Raw genomic sequence first — 22753 nt, 5'->3', positions numbered from 1 at the left:
ATTACAGCCTGGCGATAATCCTCCGGGAGAAAGGATTTTTGTTTTACAGAGTCTAACAGGACTCCCAGAAACTTCCTTTATTTGGAAGGTTAAAGCTGGGATTTTTTTAGATTTGGGAGCCACCCAAGGGTTCTGAGAATGTTGAGAGTCTTTGAAACATGATCGCTGAGAGTCTGGGCCGAGGGAGCTATGTTAAGCAGATCGTCCAGGTAAGGAAGACTGCAGACTCCCTGTCTCCGGATATATGATACCGCCTCTGCCATTATCCTGGAGAATACTCTCGGTGCTGAAGAAATCCCGAAAGGAAGTACATTGAATTGGAAGTGTCTCACTTGCTGGTTGTACTGTATTGCGCATCTGAGATACTTCCTGTGCCAGGGGTGAATCGGCACGTGAAAATACGCATCTTTTAGATCGATGGTTGCCATAAAATAATGCGGACCTATCAGGGGAATAGCAGATTTCACTGACTCCATTTTGAATCTTCGGTATTGAATATGAAAATTGAGGCCTTTCAGATTTATTATAACTTGTGCATCCCCCGATGGCTTTTTTACCAGGAAGAGACGAGAGTAATGACCCGAACCCCATTCTTCGGGGGGGTAGCGGGGAGATTGCATTTGATTTTAAGAGATCTCCAATGCCTGTCATCATCAATGTATGCGCTTCCTGTGACGTTGGGGAGGTTATCTTCAGACTCCGAGGGGGGGAAGATATGAATTCTATCAGGAGGCTCTCCTGAATGACATTGAGGACCCACTGACAACTGGTGATGGCCCGCCATTGATGAATAAAATTCGCGAGTCTCCCCCCCACCGGGATGGAGTCATTGTTTGTCCTGCTGGGGTTGTTGCTGCTGCTGCTGGGGCATAAAGATATTTTTCCCCTTGCCCTTTACATAGCTCCATCTCCCGGATTTCCCTTTACCTCTTGCTTGGGAGGTATTAGATTGAGGGGCACGAAAAAAAACGTTTTCTGATAGGAAAAAGGCCCTTCCAGAGCAGAAACCTATCTGTGGCCTCTTCCAGAATTTCGTCTAATGCAGGGTCACTGCTCCACATCTTGAGCCAGAGGGCTCTTCGGGCAGAATTAGACTGGACTAAGGCTCTGGCTGCTATTCTAATCGACTCCATAGAAGCATCAGCCAGATAAGCAGAAGCCTTTTGGAGCATGGGGAGAGAGTCTAGAAGTTCCCCTCTCGAAGTACCCTGGGAGATATGCTTTTCCAGCTCATCCATCCAACGGGAGAGGGCTCTGGCAACACAGGTGGCAGCAATATTAGATTTTAACTCCGAGGTGGATGTTCCCCATGACTTTTCAATAGACTCTCCATTTTTCTGTCCAATAGATCTCTCAGCTGAGAGGAGTCCTCAAAGGGGAGCGAAGATTTTTTCGCTACTCTTGCCACCTGTATATCTACCGTAGGTATATCCCATGAAGGAGAACCTGAATCTAAGGGAAACCGATGCCTCATTTCAGAGGGAGTGGTAAGGCGTTTCTCTGGGAGCTCCCACTCCTGAGATATTAAATCTAGAATGTTTCTATGCACCGGGAACCCCAAATGTCTCTCCGATTTCAATCCTCCAAACATTTCATCCTGTATGGATTGAGGGACAGATTCCTCCTGTAACCCCATTGTGTTACGTACAGCCATTACTAACTCCTCAATATAATCAGAGGAGAAGAGAAGAGATATTTTCTTGCCTCCGCAAATCTGGACGCAGAAGATTCACCCGATTTCTCCGAAGAAGAGGAATATGAGTGATCAGACTCAGAGCAAGAATCTTCAATTTGTATCTTCCTTTTTTTGGAAGGAGATGGACCTGGCAGTGGAGGTGGAGTAGGATTGAAGGCGGCTAGAGAGGACTGCACTTCATGCTTAACCAGGGCACGGATTTCGTCTAGGAGGGAAGGCTGTTCCGCTCTGACCACTTTATCTGTGCACCCCTGACAGGTTTTTCTCCCATAGAGAGGGAAGCTTCAGATTGCAGATTGTGCATTTTTAAGACTTTTTGGCCGGGATTTTCTAGGCAGATTATTCTCCCTGCAATAAGAGGGAGGGCGGTGTAAAAAGGGGGCCCCTTATTACCTCTGGCCTTGGACCCACCCCGCAACAAACTTACTGGAGCTGGGGCAGCGCTGGGCTCCGCAGATGCAGGGCAGGAAGCACCATCCATACTGACAGGGATCAGTCTTACCTGGAGATGTCTTCAGGCAGGTTTATATGGGAATAAACCCTGCCCCCAGCGGGGAAGAAACGATTCCCCTCCTCCTCCTCGGGTCCGAGAGCAGGTCTCCACGTGGAATGGCGTGCTCTCCGCAGTGTCCCAAGGTACGAGGGCCGCAGGAGGCCGAGAATCCGGAAGTGGATGCGTTCCATGCAGTGGAACGCAGGACCGGAAGTGACGCGTGCGCGTGCGTAGCGATAACGTCTCTTCCGGGACGCCGAACATCGCTGTGGAGGAAGGAGGAAAGCTGGTGAGCTCAAGGAGGCCGCCGCTGGGGATCACTGGCCCGCTTTACCTCCCCTGGAGACGCGGGTGGGCCAGGAAAGGTCCCGAATCACGGGGAGACGGGAGTAGCATAACGTGGAGGAAGGCAGAGCCCACGACCACCACTGCCTGGCAGGAAAAACCAGGTACACTGTAGTCGCCGGCCACACAGCATACGAAAAACCTCTCCATGCCCCATGAGGGACAGGAACGGCACTGGCGAATAGGAGGTAGGAGGGGCCTTTTAACCTCTTGTGCCTCCTGTCCCCCATTAGGGAATGGAGACATCCTTCTATGCTGTCTTGGAAGGTGACTAGAGAAATTGCAGAAAGGTAAATTGTCTGCATCTTTAAAGGGCTACTCTAATCTTCTGGTCCAAGCTGTGCAATTTCCAATGCTGCTAGCAAACACAGCTTTCTCTCTGCAGCAGTGGAGGAAGGCGTGGACAGCAGAAGAAGGCACCGGAGGACAGGGGCAGCAGAGGAGGGCACCGGAGAACAGGGGCAGCAGAGGAGGGCACCGGAGGAAGGCAGGGGCAGCAGAGGAGGGCACCGGAGGAAGGCAGGGGAAGCAGAGGACAAAGGCAATGGAGGAGGGCAGTGGAGAACAGGGGCAGCGAAGGAGGACAGAGGCAGCGGAGGGCACCGGAGGACAGGGGCAGTGGAGGAAGGCAGGGGTGGCGGAGGAGCCCAGTGGCAGCAGAGGACAGAGGCAATGGAGGAGGGCAGCGAAGGAAGACAGGGCCAGCGGAGGACGGTACCAGAAGACAGGGGGAGCGGAGGAGCAGACCAGAAGTGTCAAGATCCAGCCATCTGGCAGTGCGCTTACAAGCATGCACTTCTTGTCTAGGTAACTGGCCACCTCCGCTAGACTTCAGTGGTGGTCGGTAACGTAGGCGACAAACAGTAAAGTAGAACATTAAAAAATCCCTGTGTTCTTCTTGAGGCAAATTGCTTCTTGTTTTTCCAAGCATTTTTGAAATTTTACCCGTTTATGATAATGAGACAACCTCTTTAAATGGTTTAGGGTGCTTTCACATTAGCGTCGTACGACGCATGTCACAATGCGTCGTTTTGTAGAAAAACGCATCCTGCAAAATTGCCTGCAGGATGCGTTTTTTCTCCATACACTTGCATTAGCGACGGATTGCCACACATTGCATCCGTCGTGCGACGGATGCGTCGTGTTGTGGCGGACCGTCGGCACAAAAAAAGTTACATAACTTTTTTTGTGCGTCGTGTCCGCCATTTCCGACCGCGCATGCGCGGCCGGAACTCCGCCCCCTCCTCTCCGGACCTTACAATGGGGCAGCGGATGCGTTGTAAAACTGCATCCGCTGCCCCCGTTGTGCTTTTCTTTCACAGTATACGTCGGCACGTCACATTGCGACATGCGTCATACGACGCTAGTGTGAAAGTAGCCTAATCTGGGAAGGCGTTGTACTGTTTGGAGAGCCACTTTAATAGTCTGTCAAATGGATGAGTCATAAAATCCTAAAAATTACTTGTGCCGCATACAATACAGAGAGTGCAGCTGGGGAACAGGAAGTATGCGGAGGTGGCCCCGTGGCCTTTATCACCGAGTGCAGGGATCAGAGATTCCTCAGGTCAATGTCTTATTCTGCAGCAGGTGAGAAGCGGACGATCTCGCCCAGCAGGTTTTGGCCGTCATTCTCCACCCCGTCATCTGTGAACGGGTCACACGGGAGGCGGCTATTATCTGGACAGCCAAGAAACCTAAAACCTCTGCAGAACTCACAGCAAGAAAGTTCAGGAGATCTGCGGCCAAAATCCATACCTGCCACCCGGAAAGACCCCGCTGATCTGCAGCCTCGCCCCGGGACGGATATCGGAAGGACACGAAACAGAGGGAGACATGAGGAGAGAACTTGGAGCTGATCCTGATGCATACCTCCCAACCATCCCGGATCCAGCGGGACTGTCCCGATTTTGACAGTCAGCCCCGCGATCTCGGGCGGGACATTAGTTGTCCCGCAGTGGTTGGGAGGTGTGCGTGCAATATCAGCCGGTCATCCTCATCGCTGCACCCGCAGAGCTGCCTGAGCACAGCACACAACATATTGGCTGCTCCCTGCTCACAGGAGAGGAGGACCTGTGATGAGGTCACAGGGGGGAGGAGTCAGGGGGTCACATGATCGGGACCTCCGTGGATTGCAGGACGGCTGTGCTGGTTGCCAACTTGCGATGGTGCTGGATGGGGTAAGCTGCCTTGTGTGGGGTCAGGAGGTGTACAGTGTGGATGTAGCTGAGCCATGTGTACAAGGTGTATGGAGCGAAGCCGTGTGTGTGCGAGGTGTATGGAGCAGAGCTGTGTGTGTATGAGGTGTATGGAGCGGAGCCGTGTGTGTGCGAGCTGTATGGAGCGGAGCCGTGTGTGCGAGGTGTATGGAGCGGAGCTGTGTGTGTGCGAGGTGTATGGAGCGGAGCCGTGTGTGTACGAGGTGTATGGAGCGGAGCCGTGTGTGTACGAGGTGTATGGAGCGGAGCCGTGTGTGTACGAGGTGTACGGAGCGGAGCCATGTGTGTACGAGGTGTACGGAGCGGAGCCGTGTGTGTAGGAGGTGCATGGAGCGGAGACGTGTGTGTACGAGGTGTACGGAGCGGAGCCATGTGTGTACGAGGTGTACGGAGCGAAGCCGTGTGTGTACGTGGTGTACGGAGCGAAGCCGTGTGTGTATGAAGCGGAGTCGTGTGTGTACGAGGTGTACGGAGCGGAGCCGTGTGTGTATGAGGTGTACGGAGCGGAGCCGTGTGTGTACGAGGTGTACGGAGCAGAGCCGTGTGTGTACGAGGTGTACGGAGCGGAGTAGTGTGTGTACGAGGTGTACGGTGCGGAGCCGCGTGTGTACGAGGTGTATGGAGCGGAGCGTGTGTGTACGGAGCGGAGCCGTGTGTGCAAAGTGTACGGAGCGCAGCCGCGTGTGTAGGAGTAGCTATGTGTGGCCATTATGCGGTACGAAGTATCATGTGCGGCCAATATACAGTATGGAGCATCATGTGGGGTCATTATACAGTATGGAGCATCATGTGCGGCCAATATACAGTATGGAGCATCATGTGGGGCCATTATACAGTATGGAGCATCATGTGGGGTCATTATACAGTATGGAGCATCATGTGCGGTCATTATACAGTATGGAGCATCATGTGGGGTCATTATACAGTAGAGCATCATGTGGGGTCATTATACAGTATGGAGCATCATGTGCGGTCATTATACAGTATGGAGCATCATGTGCGGTCATTATACAGTATGGAGCATCATTTGGGGCCATTATACAGTATGGAGCATCATGTGCAGCCAATATATAGTATGGAGCATCATGTGCAGTAGGGTTGAGCGAAACGGGTCGTTCATTTTCATAAGTCGCCGACTTTTGGCAAAGTCGGCGTCTCATGAAACCCGACTTGATCCCTGTGCGGGGTCGGCCATGCGGTACGCGATCTTGGCGCTAAAGTCGCGTTTCGTATGACGCGTTTAGCGCCATTTTTTCAGCCAATGAATGAGCGTGGGCAGAGTGATGACATAGGTCTTAGGGGAGTGAACGCCTATCGTCATGTTATCGCTTGTGCGCAGTAGGGATTTGGAATGTGCAATACGAAATTTTCTGTGCTGGGACGGAGGGGAGAGAGAGAGAGAGAGAGAGAGAAAGAGAGAGAGAGAGAGGGAGAGGGGGAGAGAGAGAGAAAAATAAAAAAAAATAAAAATTCTTCATTGGGTTTCGTGTTTCGGCCGAAACCCGACTTTTCACGGTGGTCGGCCGATTTCACTCGACTCGACTTTTAAGACAGTCGGGTTTCACAAAACCCGACTCGACCCTAAAAAACTAAAGGTCGCTCAACCCTAATGTGCAGCCATTATACAGTATGGAGCATCATGTGCGGTCATTACACAGTATGGAGCATCATGTGCAGCCATTATACAGTATGGAGCATCATGTGGGGTCATTATACAGTATGGAGCATCATGTGCAGCCATTATACAGTATGGAGCATCATTTGGGGCCATTATACAGTATGGAGCATCATTTGGGGCCATTATACAGTATGGAGCATCATGTGCAGCCAATATACAGTATGGAGCATCATGTGCAGCCATTATACAGTATGGAGCATCATGTGTGTTCATTATACAGTATGGAGCACTACGTGTGGCCATTATACAGTACAAATCAAAGGAGGACAGGCAGTCATAAAGTCCGAAAATTACATGTTTTATTATATCAAAACCATAAAATACACAGACAAACAATGCATGACTGGGCTAACAAGATGACAATAGGGGGTCACCTACAACATGCAAAAAGAAGCCCAAAGGCAGGGTGCCACCTGACAAGCAATACTATTACTGGCATATGGGGAACGGCTCAGAGTACACACCGCTGTAGTATAATGATATCCCGTGTAGCCCACACCCACAGGGGTGTACGGGTGTCCCTGCGTTACAGACCATCGGCATTGGGTAATGTATCTGGCCTATTTTTAGCCTTGATATTTAATGTTTATACTGAGTACTCAGTGCTGCGGATTCAGTATCTCCCAGCTACACGGGATATCATTATACTACAGCGGTGTGTACTCTGAGCCGTTCCCCATATGCCAGTAATAGTATTGCTTGTCAGGTGGCACCCTGCCTTTGGGCTTCTTTTTGCATGTTGTAGGTGACCCCCTATTGTCATCTTGTTAGCCCAGTCATGCATTGTTTGTCTGTGTATTTTATGGTTTTGATATAATAAAACATGTAATTTTCGGACTTTTATGACTGCCTGTCCTCCTTTGATTTGTTTATTATAGATTGCAGTTGTCCATATGTCCATGCATAGGTGGTGTTGGGGTGGATGATGTTGGACAGGTGTGTGTGTATATATACACACACTTATAATATATTATCATGGTTGTCCCCACCATCTAGTATGCCTATCAGAATTTTTCTATTCATTATACAGTATGGAGCATCATGTGTGGTCATTATACGGTATGGAGCGTCATGTGTGGCCATTATACAGTATGGAGCATCATGTGCGGCCATTATACAGTATGGAGCATCATGTGCGGCCATTATACAGTATGGAGCATCATGTGTGGCCATTATACAGTATGGAGCATCATGTGTGGCCATATTTTTTTGTTTATAATTGTATATGAAACAGTGTGATCAGCGGTGCTAAATGGGTGTGGTTGGGACGTGGATATGGGTGTGACTAATTATGAATGGGTGTGGTCAGAGGCGTGGCCTAAAATTTGCCACGGCGCGTTGCGCGCCGCTTTCTCCCTCTTTCCCATCTTCAAAAGTTGGGAAGTATGCATCCACTATGCTGTAACATCTGGATGCTGCGGGTTGGACGCCGCGGATGTACACAGCATCCATCCTGCAGCGTTTACTAACCGTGTTCACATACCCGAAGTACACATCGTTACCTGGTTACGGCCCACTCGGATGTTTTGCCCCAGAGCTGAAGCTTCATAGGTATATATGAGACTGGCTTTTGGGGACAGCTCTTTGGTCGGAATGTGACCCAAGGCATTCTGATGTGTGGATGTGCGCTACTAGATTATTACATAGGCTCTCGTCTGTCCCAGTAAAGATAGAAGCTGAGCTGGACACGTGACCCGCTGCTGTTCATTGTTCTCTATGGGAGCTAGGAATGGTTCCGCTGATCCCGTGTTCTCCTGCTCTCCGGGACCCCCGCATCAGGGTGTACAGTACTGCTAATGACTCATTACTGAGAGCCGCCGGCAGCCCCATGTAACGGACACAGGGCCGCAGGTCCACTCCTCCGGCAGGGCAGAACGCAACGCACTCCGGCGCATTCTATTCCGTGCACTGCTTACAGCGGTCACGTGGGCATCTTCCCGCACAGATCATTGGCCAGCCCCAGTGCTCGGCAGCGGGGAGGGGGCGGCGGAGGTGCCGCACTGTTACCATGGAGTTGGACGCTAGCTTTTCACTGAGGGCTTGTATGATAATGTCGCTGCGTCGCCCTCTGTGACTCCAGCTGTGAAGCATGTGAGGACCCCCGAGCCGAATCCCCCGATACTTCACACCTGTGCCTGGAAGAGGTGAGAGAAATCACAGCCCCTCACTCGCCAGACAGCAGAGCACGGGCTGACTCGCTCCATCACTTACTGGGGGGCTGAGGACTAGTTCACCTATGTATGATATGTGTTACTTATGTAAGTAATGATGTGCTGGCAGAGAGCAACAGCTACACATGGATCATCTCCCCCCACCCCAGCAACAGGCGGCGTGTAATGGCTGTGTCTGTGGGGGGAGATACCCGACCACCAAGTGCATGTGTTCTAAATGTGGAGTAGAATTACCCACCATATGTACATTATCCCCACACTGATTGTTCCTGCGCACACAGGCCGGACAGTTAAGAGTGTGTGTGTGTGTGTGTGCGTGTGCGTGTGCGTGTGCGTGTGCGTGTGTGGAGAGAGAGAGAGAGAATGAATATGAATATCAAGGTAAATCACAACTAATATCCCACGGAGGTCTGGAGTTGGAATGATGCTCAAAATCAAAGTGAAAAATGAAGTTACAAGTTGATCCAACTTCAGTGGAAATGCCTCAAGACAAGGAAATGATGCCCAGTAGTGTGTGTGGCCTCCATGTGCCTGTATGACCTCCCTACAATGCCTGGGCATGCTCCTGATGAGGCGGTGCATGGTCTCCTGAGGGATCTCCTCCCAGACCTGGACTAAAGCATTCGCCAACTCCTGGACAGTCTGTGGTGCAATGTGACATTGGTGGATGGTGCGAGACATGATGTCGCAGATGTGCTCAATTGGATTCAGGTCTGGGGAACGGGTGGGCCAGTCCATAGCTTCACTGCCTTCATCTTGCAGGAACTGCTGACACACTCCAGCCACATGAGGTCTGGCATTGTCCTGCATTAGGAGGAACCCAGGGCCAACTGCACCAGCATATGGTCTCACAAGGGGTCTGAGGATCTCATCTCGGTACCTAATGGCAGTCAGGCTACCTCTGGTGAGCACATGGAGGGCTGTGCGTCCCTCCAAAGAAATGCCACCCCACACCATTACTGACCCACTGCCAAACCGGTCATGCTGAAGGATGTTGCAGGCAGCAGATCGCTCTTCACGGCGTCTCCAGACTCTGTCACGTCTGTCACATGTGCTCAGTGTGAACCTGCTTTCATCTGTAAAGAGCACAGGGCGCCAGTGGCGAATTTGCCAATCCTGGTGTTCTGTGGCAAATGCCAAGCATCCTGCACGGTGTTGGGCTGTGAGCACAACCCCCATCTGTGGATGTCGGGCACTCAGACCATCCTCATGAAGTCGATTTCTAACCATTTGTGCCGACTCATGCACATCTGTTGCCTGCTGGAGGTCATTTTGCAGGGCTCTGGCAGTGCTCCTCCTGTTCCTTCTTGCACAAAGGCTGAAATAGCGGTCCTGCTGCTGGGTTGTTGGCCTCCTATGGCCCCTCCATGTCTCCTGGTGTACTGGCCTGTCTCCTGGTAGCGCCTCCATCCTCTGGACACTATGCTGACAGACACAGCAAACCATCTTGCCACAGCTCGCATTGATGTGCCATCCTGGATGAGCTGCACTACCTGAGCCACTTGTGTGGGTTGTAGAGTCCGTCTCATACTACCACAAGTGTTAAAGCACAACCGAAATTCAAAAGTGACCAAAGCATCAACCAGAAAGCATTGGTACTGAGATGTGGTCTGTGTGGTCCCCACCTGCAGGACCACTCCTTTATTGAGTGTGTCTTGATAATTGCCAATAATTTCCATCTGTCTATTCCATTTGCACAACAGCATGTGAAATTGATTGTCAAACAGTGTTGCTTCCTAAGTGGACAGTTTGATTTGTCAGAAGTTTGATTTACTTGGAGTTATATTCTGCTGTTTATGTGTTCCCTTTAATTTTTGGAGCAGTGTATATACACACACATATACATACACACACAACATACACACATATATATATGCACTGCTCAAAAAACAAGTGGCTCAGGTAGTGCAGCTCATCCAGGATGGCACATCAATGCGAGCTGTGGCAAGAAGGTTTGCTGTGTCTGTCAGCGTAGTGTCCAGAGGCTGGAGGCACTACCAGGAGACAGGCCAGTACACCAGGAGACGTGGAGGGGGCCATAGGAGAGCAACAACCCAGTAGCAGGACCGCTACCTCAGCCTTTGTGCAAGGAGGAACAGGAGGAGCACTGCCAGAGCCCTGCAAAATGACCTCCAGCAGCCCACAAATGTGCATGTGTTGGCACAAACTGTTAGAAACCGACTCCATTAGGACATTAGGATGGTCTGAGTGCCCGACATCCACAGATGGGGGTTGTGCTCACAGCCCAAAATTGTGCAGGACGCTTGGCATTTGCCACAGAACACCAGGATTGTGATTTACGTTGATCATTTGTAGGTTTTATTGTTCTCAACACATTCCACTATGTAATGAATAAAGATTTACAACTGGAATATTTCATTCAGTGATATCTAGGATGTGGGATTTTAGTGTTCCCTTTATTGTTTTGAGCAGTGTATACACACACACACACACACACACACACACACACACACACTCAGACTAGGGTGTCTGGGGCCCATCAGGGAAATGGATTCTAGGGGCCCACCCTACAGCTATATGCAAATATCCGTCTGTCGTTATCGCCATTATAGTGGGGCATCGGCTGTAAAACATCGGCGGCTCCTGCACATCTACTGTGCGCCCCCCCATACCTGGGATGTATAATTACGGTAGTTTACATTAATGGGGTTCTTTGGTTAAAACAAATTATCACCGATCCATGGGCTCCACAGGATAGGTGATCGCTTAGGTTCGACCATTAGAAACTGCACCAATCTGAAGAATGAGGAAGTTTTATCATTGATAGGACACTTATCCCCATTTTAAAATGGAGCGGCAGGTGGGATATCTGACCGCAGCTCCATTCATTCTCTTTGAGGCTTCTATAAAAAAAAAGTGCAGCCACTGAGGGAATGAATAGATCAGTGGTCAAGTCGGACATGCCACTCCAGTCTAATGGGGATAAAAAGTTCCACATTTTGCTGAATGGGTCCAAGTAGTCAGACCCCCACCAATTAGTACATTATCACTTATCCTGTGGGGAGGTGGTTACTTTTTTCCACAGGAAACCCCCTGTAAGTGCATCTCTGCCGTTGTGTACAAAGTATTACATCTCTAATGGAAATAAAGAATCTCCTGCGTATTAATATCAGAGAGAACAAGTGACCGCCATACATAACACAATCCACTATACCGAGAACAATAATACCACATACAGGGAAGAAATACCACAACGCCATGACCAGATGACATAGTGACCGAAAAATACTACATACAAGGGACAAATACAGCCACACCTTGACCAGACCACATATTACCACCACATAGTGACCGAATAATCTACTATATAATTGTCTAAGGGTCACTTCCGTCTGTCTGTCTTTCTGTCTGTCTGTCACGGATATTCATTGGTCGCGGCCTCTGTCTGTCATGGAAATCCAAGTCGCTGATTGGTCACGGCAAAACGGCCATGACCAATCAGCGACGGGCACAGTCCGACAGCAAAATGTCCGTTCCTTACTCCCCGCAGTCAGTGCCCGGCGCCCGCTCCATACTCCCTTCCAGTCAGCGCTCACACAGGGTTAATGGCAGCGGTAACAGACTGCGTTATGCCACGGGTAACGCACTCCATTGCCGCTGCTATTAACCCTGTGTGTCCCCAACTTTTTACTATTGATGCTGCCTATGCATCCAAAAAACCTGCTGTTCTCACCCTCCATAGTCCGCCGAGCTGCACGTGGCTGCCGCCATCTTCCATACCCAGAGGTGCATTGCGAAATCACCCAGAAGACTTAGCGGTCTCGCGAGACTGCTAAGTCTTCTGGATAATTTTGCAATGCATCCTGGGAACGGAAGATGGCGGCAGCCGTGCGCTCCTCGCAGGAGCTTCTGTGGATCCCGGTGGGTGAGTATATCACTATTTTTTATTTTAATTATTTTTTTTATCAGGGATATGGTGCCCACACACACTGGGCTGTGTGATATACCACGTGAGCTGTGCTATATACTACATGGGCAGTGTGATATACTGCGTGGGCTGTGTGTTATATACTGCAGGGGGCTGTGCTATATACTACATGGGCAGTGTGATGTACTGCGTGGGCTGTGTGATATACTGCGGGGGCTGTGCTATATACTACATGGGCAGTGTTATATACTACATGGGCAGTGTGATATACTGCGTGGGATGTGCTATATACTATGGGGGCTGTGCTATATACTACATGGGCAGTGTGATATACTGCATGGGCTGTGTGATATACTGCGGGGGCTGTGCTATATACTACATAGGCAGTGTGATATACTGCGTGGGTTGTGTGATATACTGCGGGGGCTGTGCTATATACTACATGGGCAGTGTTATATACTACGTGGGCTGTGTGATATACTGCTGTGGCTGTGCTATATACTACATGGGCAGTGTTATATACTACGTGGGCTGTGTGATATACTGCGGGGGCTGTGCTATATACTACATGGGCAGTGTGATATACTACGTGGGCTGTGTGATATACTGCGGGGGCTGTGCTATATACTACATGGGCAGTGTTATATACTGCGTGGGCTGTGTTATATACTGCGTGGGCTGTGTTATATACTACGTGCCCTGTGTTATATACTGTGTGGCCTGTGTTATATACTACGTCGCCTGTGTTGTATACTGCGCGGCTGCTATATACTGCGTGGGCTGTGTTATATAGTACGTGGGCTGTGTTATGTACTGCGTGGCCTGTATTAATGCATCGGGTATTCTAGAATATGTATGTATGTATATAGCAGCCACGTAGTATATAGCACAGGCCACGTACTATTTGTCTGCTATATACTACATGCCTCCTATATACTACGTGGCCTGTGCTATATACTATGGCTGCTATATACATACATACATACATATTCTAGAATACCGGATGCGTTAGAATTGGGCCACCATCTAGTATGACATATTAGAGCAGCACGGTGGCTCAGTGGTTAGCACTGCAGCCTTGCAGCGCTGGAGTCCTGGGTTCAAATCCCACCAAGGGCAACATTTGCAAGGCGTTTGTATGTTCTCCCCATGTTTGTGTGGGTTTCCTCCAGTTGCTCCGTTTTTTTTCCACATTTCTAAAGACATACTGATAGGGAATTTAGATTGTGAGCCCCATTGGGGACAGTGCCAATAATGTTTGTAAAGCGCTGAGGAATTAATGGTGCTATACAAATAAATAAAAATAAATAAATATTACCACCATATAGGGACCAAATAATACCACATACAAGGAGAAATACTGCCACACCATGACCAGACCACAAATTACAACACATAGTGACCGCATACTTCAATACTGATTATGAATACAAACCACAATACTAACAACACTGTGGCTCAGTGGATGGCATTGCAGCCTTGCAGCGCTGGAGTCCTGGGTTCAAATCCCACCAAGGACAACATCTGCAAGGAGTTTGTTTGTTCTCCATGTGTTTGCGTGGGATTCCTCCTGGTACTCCGGTTTCCTCCCACCTTCCTAAGACTTACTGATAGGGAATCTAGATTGTGATCCCCATCAGGGACAGGGATGATAATGTGTGCAAACTGTAAAGCGCTGTGGAATAAGTTAGCGCTATATAAAAAGAAAGATTATTATTATTGCCGCCAGTGACATTTTACACAGTTCCTCTGTATATAGTGTCAGTGTACAGGTAATACAGTGATCACCAGCGACATTATACACAGGAGCTCTGTATATAGTGTTAGTGTACAGGTAATACAGTGATCACCAGTGACATTATACACAGGCGCGCTGTGTATAGTGTCAGTGTACAGGTAATACAGTGATTTCCAGTGGCATTATACACAGAAGCTCTGTATATAGTGTCAGTGTACAGGTAATACAGTGATACTATACACAGGAGCTCTGTATATAGTGTCAGTGTACAGGTAATACAGTGATTACCAGTGACATTATACACAGGCGCGCTGTGTATAGTGTCAGTGTACAGGTAATACAGTGATTTCCAGTGGCATTATACACAGAAGCTCTGTATATAGTGTCAGTGTACAGGTAATACAGTGATACTATACACAGGAGCTCTGTATATAGTGTCAGTGTACAGGTAATACAGTGATTACCAGTGACATTATACACAGGCGCGCTGTGTATAGTGTCAGTGTACAGGTAATACAGTGATCACCAGTGACATTATACACAGGAGTTCTGTATATAGTGTCAGTGTACAGGTAACACAGTGATCACCAGTGACATTATACAGAGGAGCTCTGTACACAGTATATAGTGTAAGTGTACAAGTAACACACTGACTCACCGGTGACATCTGTAGTTGAAGTCTTTTATCTTCATCCAGTACAGACCGCTATCACTTCTTCCAGCAAGGACTTGTCTCTGCAGAAAATAACACAGTTAGCTATAGCTGATCTCTTCCAGAGCACGTTCCCCACTATTTTCCCCGACTTCTACACTATGTCAAATGAAGAAAAAAAAGTAATAGTGCCGCCCTGCACAGTAGCAGGACCCCCTTTTGTTCTCCCCATGGAATACAGTAACCTCAAAAGTAAATTACAGCAGTAATAATGTCCCCTGATTGGCCCCAACAGTAATTATGTCCCCACTTGCTACCATAAACCAATAATGTATGTTCCTCATCCTGACCTCCATACAGTAATTATGTCACCCCTTTAATAAGGTGCCAGATCCTGGGCCCCTTTATTTAATGTCCCCATCCTGGACCCCAGTGTCCACTTTATAAGGTCGCCATCCTGGGCCTCTTCCAGTAATAATGGGCCCCCTTATTTAATGTACCCTCCCTGGGCCCCCATTTCCTCCCCTATGGCCACTACCTTGCCCAATCACGGCGGGGGGATTCTTCTCACCTCCTTGCGCTCCCCAGCGTCCTCTTGTGGCTTCATATTCGGCATGGTTGATAAAATGGCTGCCAACTGCAGCTGTGACAGAGTGCTCTGCTCTGTGACAGGCCGTGCGCTGACGTCGCATAGCAGTAACGTTGAAAGGCCACCGGCATGTCAAAGGCTGCAGGAGTCATATAACAAAACTGCTATGTGACGTCGATGCATGGCCTGTCACAGAACAAAGCGCCCTGTCACACCTGCAGTCGGCATTCATCTTGATGTGCGTTGTCGCCAGGGTCGGTTCCAGGTTTTCGTGGGTCTCGGGTGAAAGAGTATCACTTGGTCCCTTTAACACATGCCACGATTCCTGATGCCCAGATAAAAAATACAGGTTTAGTACAATATATGGGCACCTCATAGTCCTCCATACAATATTATGGGCACCTCATAGTCCTCCATACAGTATTATGGGCACCACATAGTCCGCCAAACAATATTATGGGCCCCATATAATGCTCCTCCATACAGCACATCACGGGCCCCATGCAATGCTCCTCCATACAGCACATCACAGGCCCCATGCAATGCTCCTCCATACAGCACATCACGGGCCCCCTTCTCCCCCATACAGTATTGTGGGCCCTCTGCTCCTCCATACAGTATTGTGGGCCCCCTGCTCCTCTATACAGTATTGTGGGCCCCATGCTCCTCTGTACAGTATTGTGGGCCCACTGCTCCTCTATACAGTATTGTGGGCCCACTGCTCCTCCATACAGAACATCACGGGCCCCCTGCTCATCCATACAGCACATCACGGGCCCCCTGCTCCTCCATACAGTATTGTGGGCCTCCTGCTCCTCCTTACAGCACATCACGGGCCCCCTGCTCCTCCATACAGCACATCACTGGCCCCCCTGCTCCTCCATACAGCACATCATGGGCCCCCTGCTCCTCCATGCAGTATTATGGGCCCCTTGTGCCTCCATACAGTATTATGGGCCCCCTGCTCCTCCATACCATACAGTATTATGGGCCCCCTGCTCCTCCATACCCTACAGCAGGGTTGGGGAACCTCAGGCCCCAGGGCCATTTACGGCCCTCGATGACCTTTTATCAGGCCCCCGGGCATATTCTCAGGGACCGCATTCTTGGCCAGGGAGCTGTATTTTGATTGCCACCAGCTCATTTAATTCTTCTTGCTCTGTTAGCACACACATACAGTGTTCACTACTGAACACTGAAGGGCATGCAATGAAAGATTACATCCTGAAACCAGTGCCAGAGTCAGGATGTACTTTGTGGGCAGAGTTTGTACGGCCCCCAAAGGATGGTATAAATATCCAAATGGCCCTTGGCAGAAAAAAGATTCCTCACCCCTGCCCTACAGTATTGTGGGTCCCCTGCTCATCCATACAGTATTGTGGGCCCCATGCTCCTCCATACAGTATTGTGGGCCCCCTGCTCCTCCATACAGTATTGTGAGCCCCCTGCTCGTCTATGCAGTATTGTGGGCCCCCTGCTCGTCCATACAGTATTGTGGGCCCCCTGCTCCCCCATACAGTATTGTGGGCCCCCTGCTCCCCCATACAGTATTGTGGGCCCCCAGCTCCTACATACCATACAGTATTGTGGGTCCCCTGCTCCTCCATACCATACAGTCTTATGGGCCCCCTGCTCCTTCATACAGTCTTATGGGCGCCCTGCTCCTCCATACAGTCTTATGGGCCCCCTGCTCCTCCATACAGTCTTAGGCTGGGGTCACACTTGTGTGTGCAATGCGAGAAACTCTCACGAGTCCTTGCATCAATACCTGGCACTACCACCGGCACTCGGGACCGGAGCATGGGCTGAATGTATTTCTATACAGCTGAATGCTCCGGTCCCGAGTGCCGGCGGCAGTGCCAGGTATTGATGTGAGAGACTCGTGCAAGTTTCTTGCATTGCACACACAAGTGTGACCCTGGCCTTATGGGCCCCCTGCTCCTCCATACAGTCTTATGGGTCCCCAGCTCCTCCATACAGCACATGTAATGCTGAATACATAAAGAAAAAAATCAAGTCCTTACCTCTCCCGTTCCCACCGCAGGTCCTGTACACTCAGCATCTCTCCGGCTCTGCAATGCTCAGAACAGAGAGGCTGAGCGCGCAGTGATGACGTCATCGCACCCTCTGCCCTGAGACGTCGCAGAGTCGGCGGGCACTGAAAACACTGCAGCTGCCAGGATGAGGAGAGGTGAATATTAGAGGGGGGGCCCCGATGCCACCGCTGGCACTGGGGGGTCCCGATGACAGCGTTGGCACCAGGCTCCTCCGACTGACGGACCCCATACTCCGTGTCCCACCTCCCATTCGCCCAGGGACCCCAGCGCTTACCTGGGTTCACCGGGTGGTGTCGCCAGCCCTGGTAGTGGCGGTGGGTCGGGACTGCGTGCATGCGCCCGCGAGCGCCTCTGCCGCCTTCACATTTATTTATTTTTTCTTCTTCCTCTTTTCTGGGGCCCACCGGGCATTTCATCGGTGTCCAGGTGGGCTAGTACGACCCTGCACAGACACATATACAGTTGTGCTCAAAGGTTTACATACCCCAGCAGAATTTTTGCTTTCTTGGCCTTTTTTCAGAGAATATGAATGATAGCACCAAAACTTTTTCTCCACTCATGGTTAGTGGTTGGGTGAAGCCATTTATGGTCAAACTACTGTGTTTTCTCTTTTTAAATCATAATGACAACCCTAAACATCCAAATGACCCTGATCACAACAGTATATACACACACACATATATATATATATATATATATATATATATATATATACAGTATATACACACACACACAAATATATATACCGCATTTTTCAGACAATAAGACGCACCGGACCATTCAGAAGGAAAATAGGGAAAAAAATGAATGTGTCAAATGGGGGTCTGTCTTTCAGTCCGAATTCTGTTTTTCCGGGGGGGGTAATCGACAGCGCTGGCGGAGCGTGGTCACAGGGGATGTTCGGTGGTCTGGTGATATGACTCCCATCCCTGTGGATGGTGCTCTGTGGTGCGGGGGTGCTCTGTGGTGCGGGAGCTGCTATGCGGTGGCCTCTATGAAAATGGCCGCCTGGGGTGGCGCATGCTCAGATTGAGATCATAGCAACGAAATCTTGTCCTTGAGATCTCATCTGCCAAGATCTCAATCTGAGCATGCGACGCCCCCAGTGGCCATTTTCCCTGAGGCCACTGCATTGCAGCAGATTGAGATCTTGGCGGCACTCGGCTTCAGGAAAATGGCCGTCTAGATCTCAATCTGCTCACACGCTGCCTCTGGCAGTCATTTTCCTGAAACCTCTGGCGGCCCACAGCTTCAGGAACATGGCTACATGGAAACCAGTGATGCACTCGGCTCTGCTTGCCTTGGACACTGGGCCGCAGCATTGCCACATTTCTATCGCTGGCATCCTGAGGAAGGGACCCTGCTCCATGATCCACAGGATCGCACCCCGGGACTGCAGCATTGCCATACTTCTGACGCCGCCGGCATCCTGAGGAAGGGACCCTGCACCATGTTCTGCCTCAATGGCGATACCGGACCTGCAGCATCACACCCCGGGACTGCAGCATTGACCCACTTCTGCTGCCGCCGGCTTTTTGAGGAAGGGACCATTCCTTCTGTGACCCCGCTGTACCACCGCCAGCCTTCAAGTAAGAAACCTTAAATTCGGACAATAAGACGGACTCCCATCTTATAAAAATATTTTTTCTGCTATTTTCCACCCCAAAATTTGGGGTGCGTCTTATGGTCCGGTGCATCTCATAGTCCGAAAAATACGGTACATGAAACCTCAATAATCAGATCATGTCTTGGAGGATTGTGTGATGCCTACTGACGTGTTAGTGATCTCCACTTGTAGCAAACTGAGAACAGAATCCTTCAGCTGAAAGTCCTTGGTTTATCACCCTGAGAGATCAACACTGTTTAGTGTTTTGTATCCCAGTGTTTGGGAGAAGAATAACAACGTAGAATGACAGCAAGAGGTGCGTAGAGGTGACCATCTGTATCACGGGTCAGATTAGAAAAATGGCACTTAGTGGGTGTCACATTCCAAGCCTAAAGCCTCAAACAGTGTCTACACAAACCATCCATTGAGATTCTGGTTTGGCTATTATCCTAAGTCATGTGACAAGGCTTGTTAAAGGGTCGACATTGACTGTTAGGATTGCTACTTCCAATAGGTGGCACTAGAGTTCTAGTCCTCTTCCTCTCTGAAGAGACAATTTACACAAACCATCAGAAGGTGTTTGCAGGACATTGGAGTGTGAGCCAGATGACCAGATACAGGCGCTCCATTGACCTTATACCACTGCTGTCAGAGCCTGTCAGACGGCAATGGAGGCTGGAATTGTGTCTATCATCATCAGCGATGAGACCTGCTTTTGTTTTGGCTGCAGTGATAGCCAAAGATTGGTCTGGAAACCGCATTGGAAATGCCATGAAGTGGCAGGCCTTCCTGAGTAAACATCTCACCGGTCCTACTCCTATGTTTATGGTGCGGGGCGGTATAATGTATAATATCACACTTAACTGCTCAGCAAGACATTGTTCATATAGCAAGTGGTTCAGTCATTTCTCCAAAGTGTCTCAGAAGCTGTTTTCCAACACAAACCCGATTGTTCCTGGTGCTACTATGAGCAGCCTGTGTGGCCTAAACGTGTTACAATGTCCTGCCGCATGTTCAGACTCGTCTCCTATTCAGCCCATTTGGGACATCATTGGTCGGCAATTATAAAGGAAGCTGCCAGCAGTGGATCTTCATGATCTGCGTGCCCAAGTGCATTCAGCGTGATAGATCATATGACCATTACTAATCTCACTGATAGCATGCCAATGCGTGTAAGTTGCTGTATTTCTGTTCTCATACTCGATACTCAATAAATTGAGATGTTTCATAAATTTTGTTTCCATTTTTTCATAATTTGCAAATCATTAACATTGCTATGATTTCGAGAATTCCATGACTTTTCCTTCTGGGTGTTGCAATTCTACTGTTGAGGAGTGTGAAACAACTGAAAATTTGTCTTGTATTCTAGGTTCTTCAAAGTAGCCACCTTTTGCTTTGATGATTGCTTTGCACACTCTTGGCATTCTCTTGACGAGGTTCAAGAGGTAGGCACCGGGAATGGCCTTCCAACAATCTCAGAGGAGTTCCCAGAGATGCTTAGCACTTGTTGGCTATTTTGCCTTCACTCTGCGGTCCTGGTCACCCCAAACCATCTCGATTGGGTTCAGGTCTGGTGACTGTGGAGGCCAGGTCATCTAGCGTAGCACCTCATCACCCTTCTTCTTGGTCAAATATATCTTACACAGCCTAGAGGTGTGTTTGGGGTCATTGTCCTGTTGAAAAATAAATGATGATCCAACTAAGCGCAAACCAGATGGAATGGCATGCCACTGCAAGATGTTGTGGTAGCGATGCTGGTTCAGTATGCCTTGAGTTTTTAATAAATCCCCAACAGTGTCACCAGCAAAGTACCCACACACCATCACACCTCCTCCTCCATGCTTCACGGTGGGAACCAGGCATGTAGAGTCCATCCGTTCACCTTTTCTGCGTCACACAAAGACACGGTGGTTGGAATTAAAGATCTCAAATTTGGACTCATCAGACCAAAGCACAGATTTCCACTGGTCTAATGTCCATTCCTTGTGTTCTTTAGCCCAAACAAGTCTCTTCTGCTTGTTGCATGCCCTTAGCAGTGGTTTCCTAGCAGCTATTTTACCATGAAGGCCTGCTGCACAAAGTCTCCTCTTAACAGTTGTTGTAGAGATGTGTCTACTGCTAGAACTCTTTGTGGCATTGACCTGGTCTCTAATCTGAGATGCTGTTAACCTGCGTTTTCTGAAGCTGGTGACTCGGATAAACGTATCCTCAGAAGCAGAGGTGACTCTTGGTCTTCCTTTTCTGGGGCGGTCCTCATGTGAGCCAGTTTCTTTGTAGCCTTTGATGGTTTTTGTCACTGCACTTGGGGACACTTTCAAAGTTTTCCCAATTTTTTGGAATGACTGACCTATATTTCTTAAAGTAATGATGGCCACTCGTTTTTCTTTACTTAGCTGCTTTTTTCTTGCCATAATACAAATTCTAACAGTCTATTTAGTAGGACTATCAGCTGTGTATCCACCAGCCTTCTGCACAACACAACTGATGGTCCCAACCCCATTTATAAGGCAAGAAATCCCACTTATTAAACCTGACAGGGCACACCTGTGAAGTGAAAACCATTCCCGGTGACTACCTCTTGAAGCTCATCAAGAGAATGCCAAGAGTGTGCAAAGCAGTCATCAAAGCAAAATGTGGCTACTTTGAAGAACCTAGAATATGAGACATATTTTCATTTGTTCCACACTTTTTTGTTAAGTATATAATTCCACATGTGTTATTTCATGGTTTTGATGCCTTCAGTGTGAATGTACAATTTTCATAGTCATGAAAATACAGAAAAATCTTTAAATGAGAATGTGTGTCCAAACTTTTGGTCTGTGCTGTATATATATAGATATATATAATATTGATAGGGATTCTAGATTGTGAGCCCCATCGGGAACAGAGATGATTACGTGTGCAAACTGTAAAGCACTGCGGAATATGTTAGCACTATATAAGAATAAAGAGATTATTATTATTATTATTATTATTCTAAAGTTGTATTTATCATCTATCCTTTATGTGTAGTGTTTGAAGATGAGCAGCCTTGGAGAAGAAAGTTGTGAAATAAGCGACTCTTCAGCAGAGGAAGAGGAAGAAGATGTTCAGGAGAAGCCACTGCGTGCATTACCTCCTGTTAATGCTAAGGAGGAAAGCCCAAAGGATGTAACTGCAAGTCCTGCCTTCCAGTGTCTGGATGAGGTAAGGAGACTACATCTAATGCAGCCCAGGGCCAGGGTGTAAGTAGTGTACTATGGGCCACAGGACAAATGGTGGGACATGGACCCCCACAAGGAAGTTGGTGAGATGCTTGGGCCACAGTGGTATAGTTGGGGTCTATAAAGTTATGTGTTCGCCATTCTGCTGAAAATACAGGTATATGATCATTATTGGTGTAAGATAATATACCTATAAATAATACCATCATACAGATAACAAAAAATAAATATCACCAAACTGTGAGTGGACAACACAAAGTATACTACCGTCATTACATCAATCCAGCAAGTATGAAGATTTTTCAATGAAAATTAAGAATTTTAATGTGATGACAACAATATTTTTCAGTAATCAACATACACATTTGAGAATAAAATCTTGACTGGATATGAAATAATCTGTATATGTATACAGTAGTA

At 48.7% G+C, this 22753-nt stretch overlaps 1 protein-coding gene across 2 annotated transcripts in view; it reads left to right on the top strand.

The window, feature by feature from the left end:
- The first annotated feature begins 4655 nt into the window (after positions 1–4655).
- The window catches only part of CCDC146 (coiled-coil domain containing 146), a 185902-nt gene continuing 167804 nt past the window's right edge, over positions 4656–22753 (top strand). The window contains exons 1-2 of one of the 2 annotated variants that reach the window (XM_077264713.1): positions 4656–4711; positions 22143–22316. In XM_077264713.1, coding sequence (XP_077120828.1) covers positions 4697–4711; positions 22143–22316 — 189 coding nt within the window. In that variant the 5' untranslated portion in view covers positions 4656–4696. Of the gene's footprint in view, positions 4712–8434; positions 8573–22142; positions 22317–22753 lie in introns of those variants that run through there. The other variant, XM_077264714.1, reaches the window with a different exon arrangement.

Source organism: Ranitomeya variabilis, chromosome 5, assembly GCF_051348905.1.
Source record: "Ranitomeya variabilis isolate aRanVar5 chromosome 5, aRanVar5.hap1, whole genome shotgun sequence".
NCBI classification, from domain to species: Eukaryota; Metazoa; Chordata; class Amphibia; order Anura; family Dendrobatidae; genus Ranitomeya; species Ranitomeya variabilis.
Note: the sequence above shows the minus strand (reverse complement) of the source record. Positions and strands in the feature narration are given on the sequence as shown.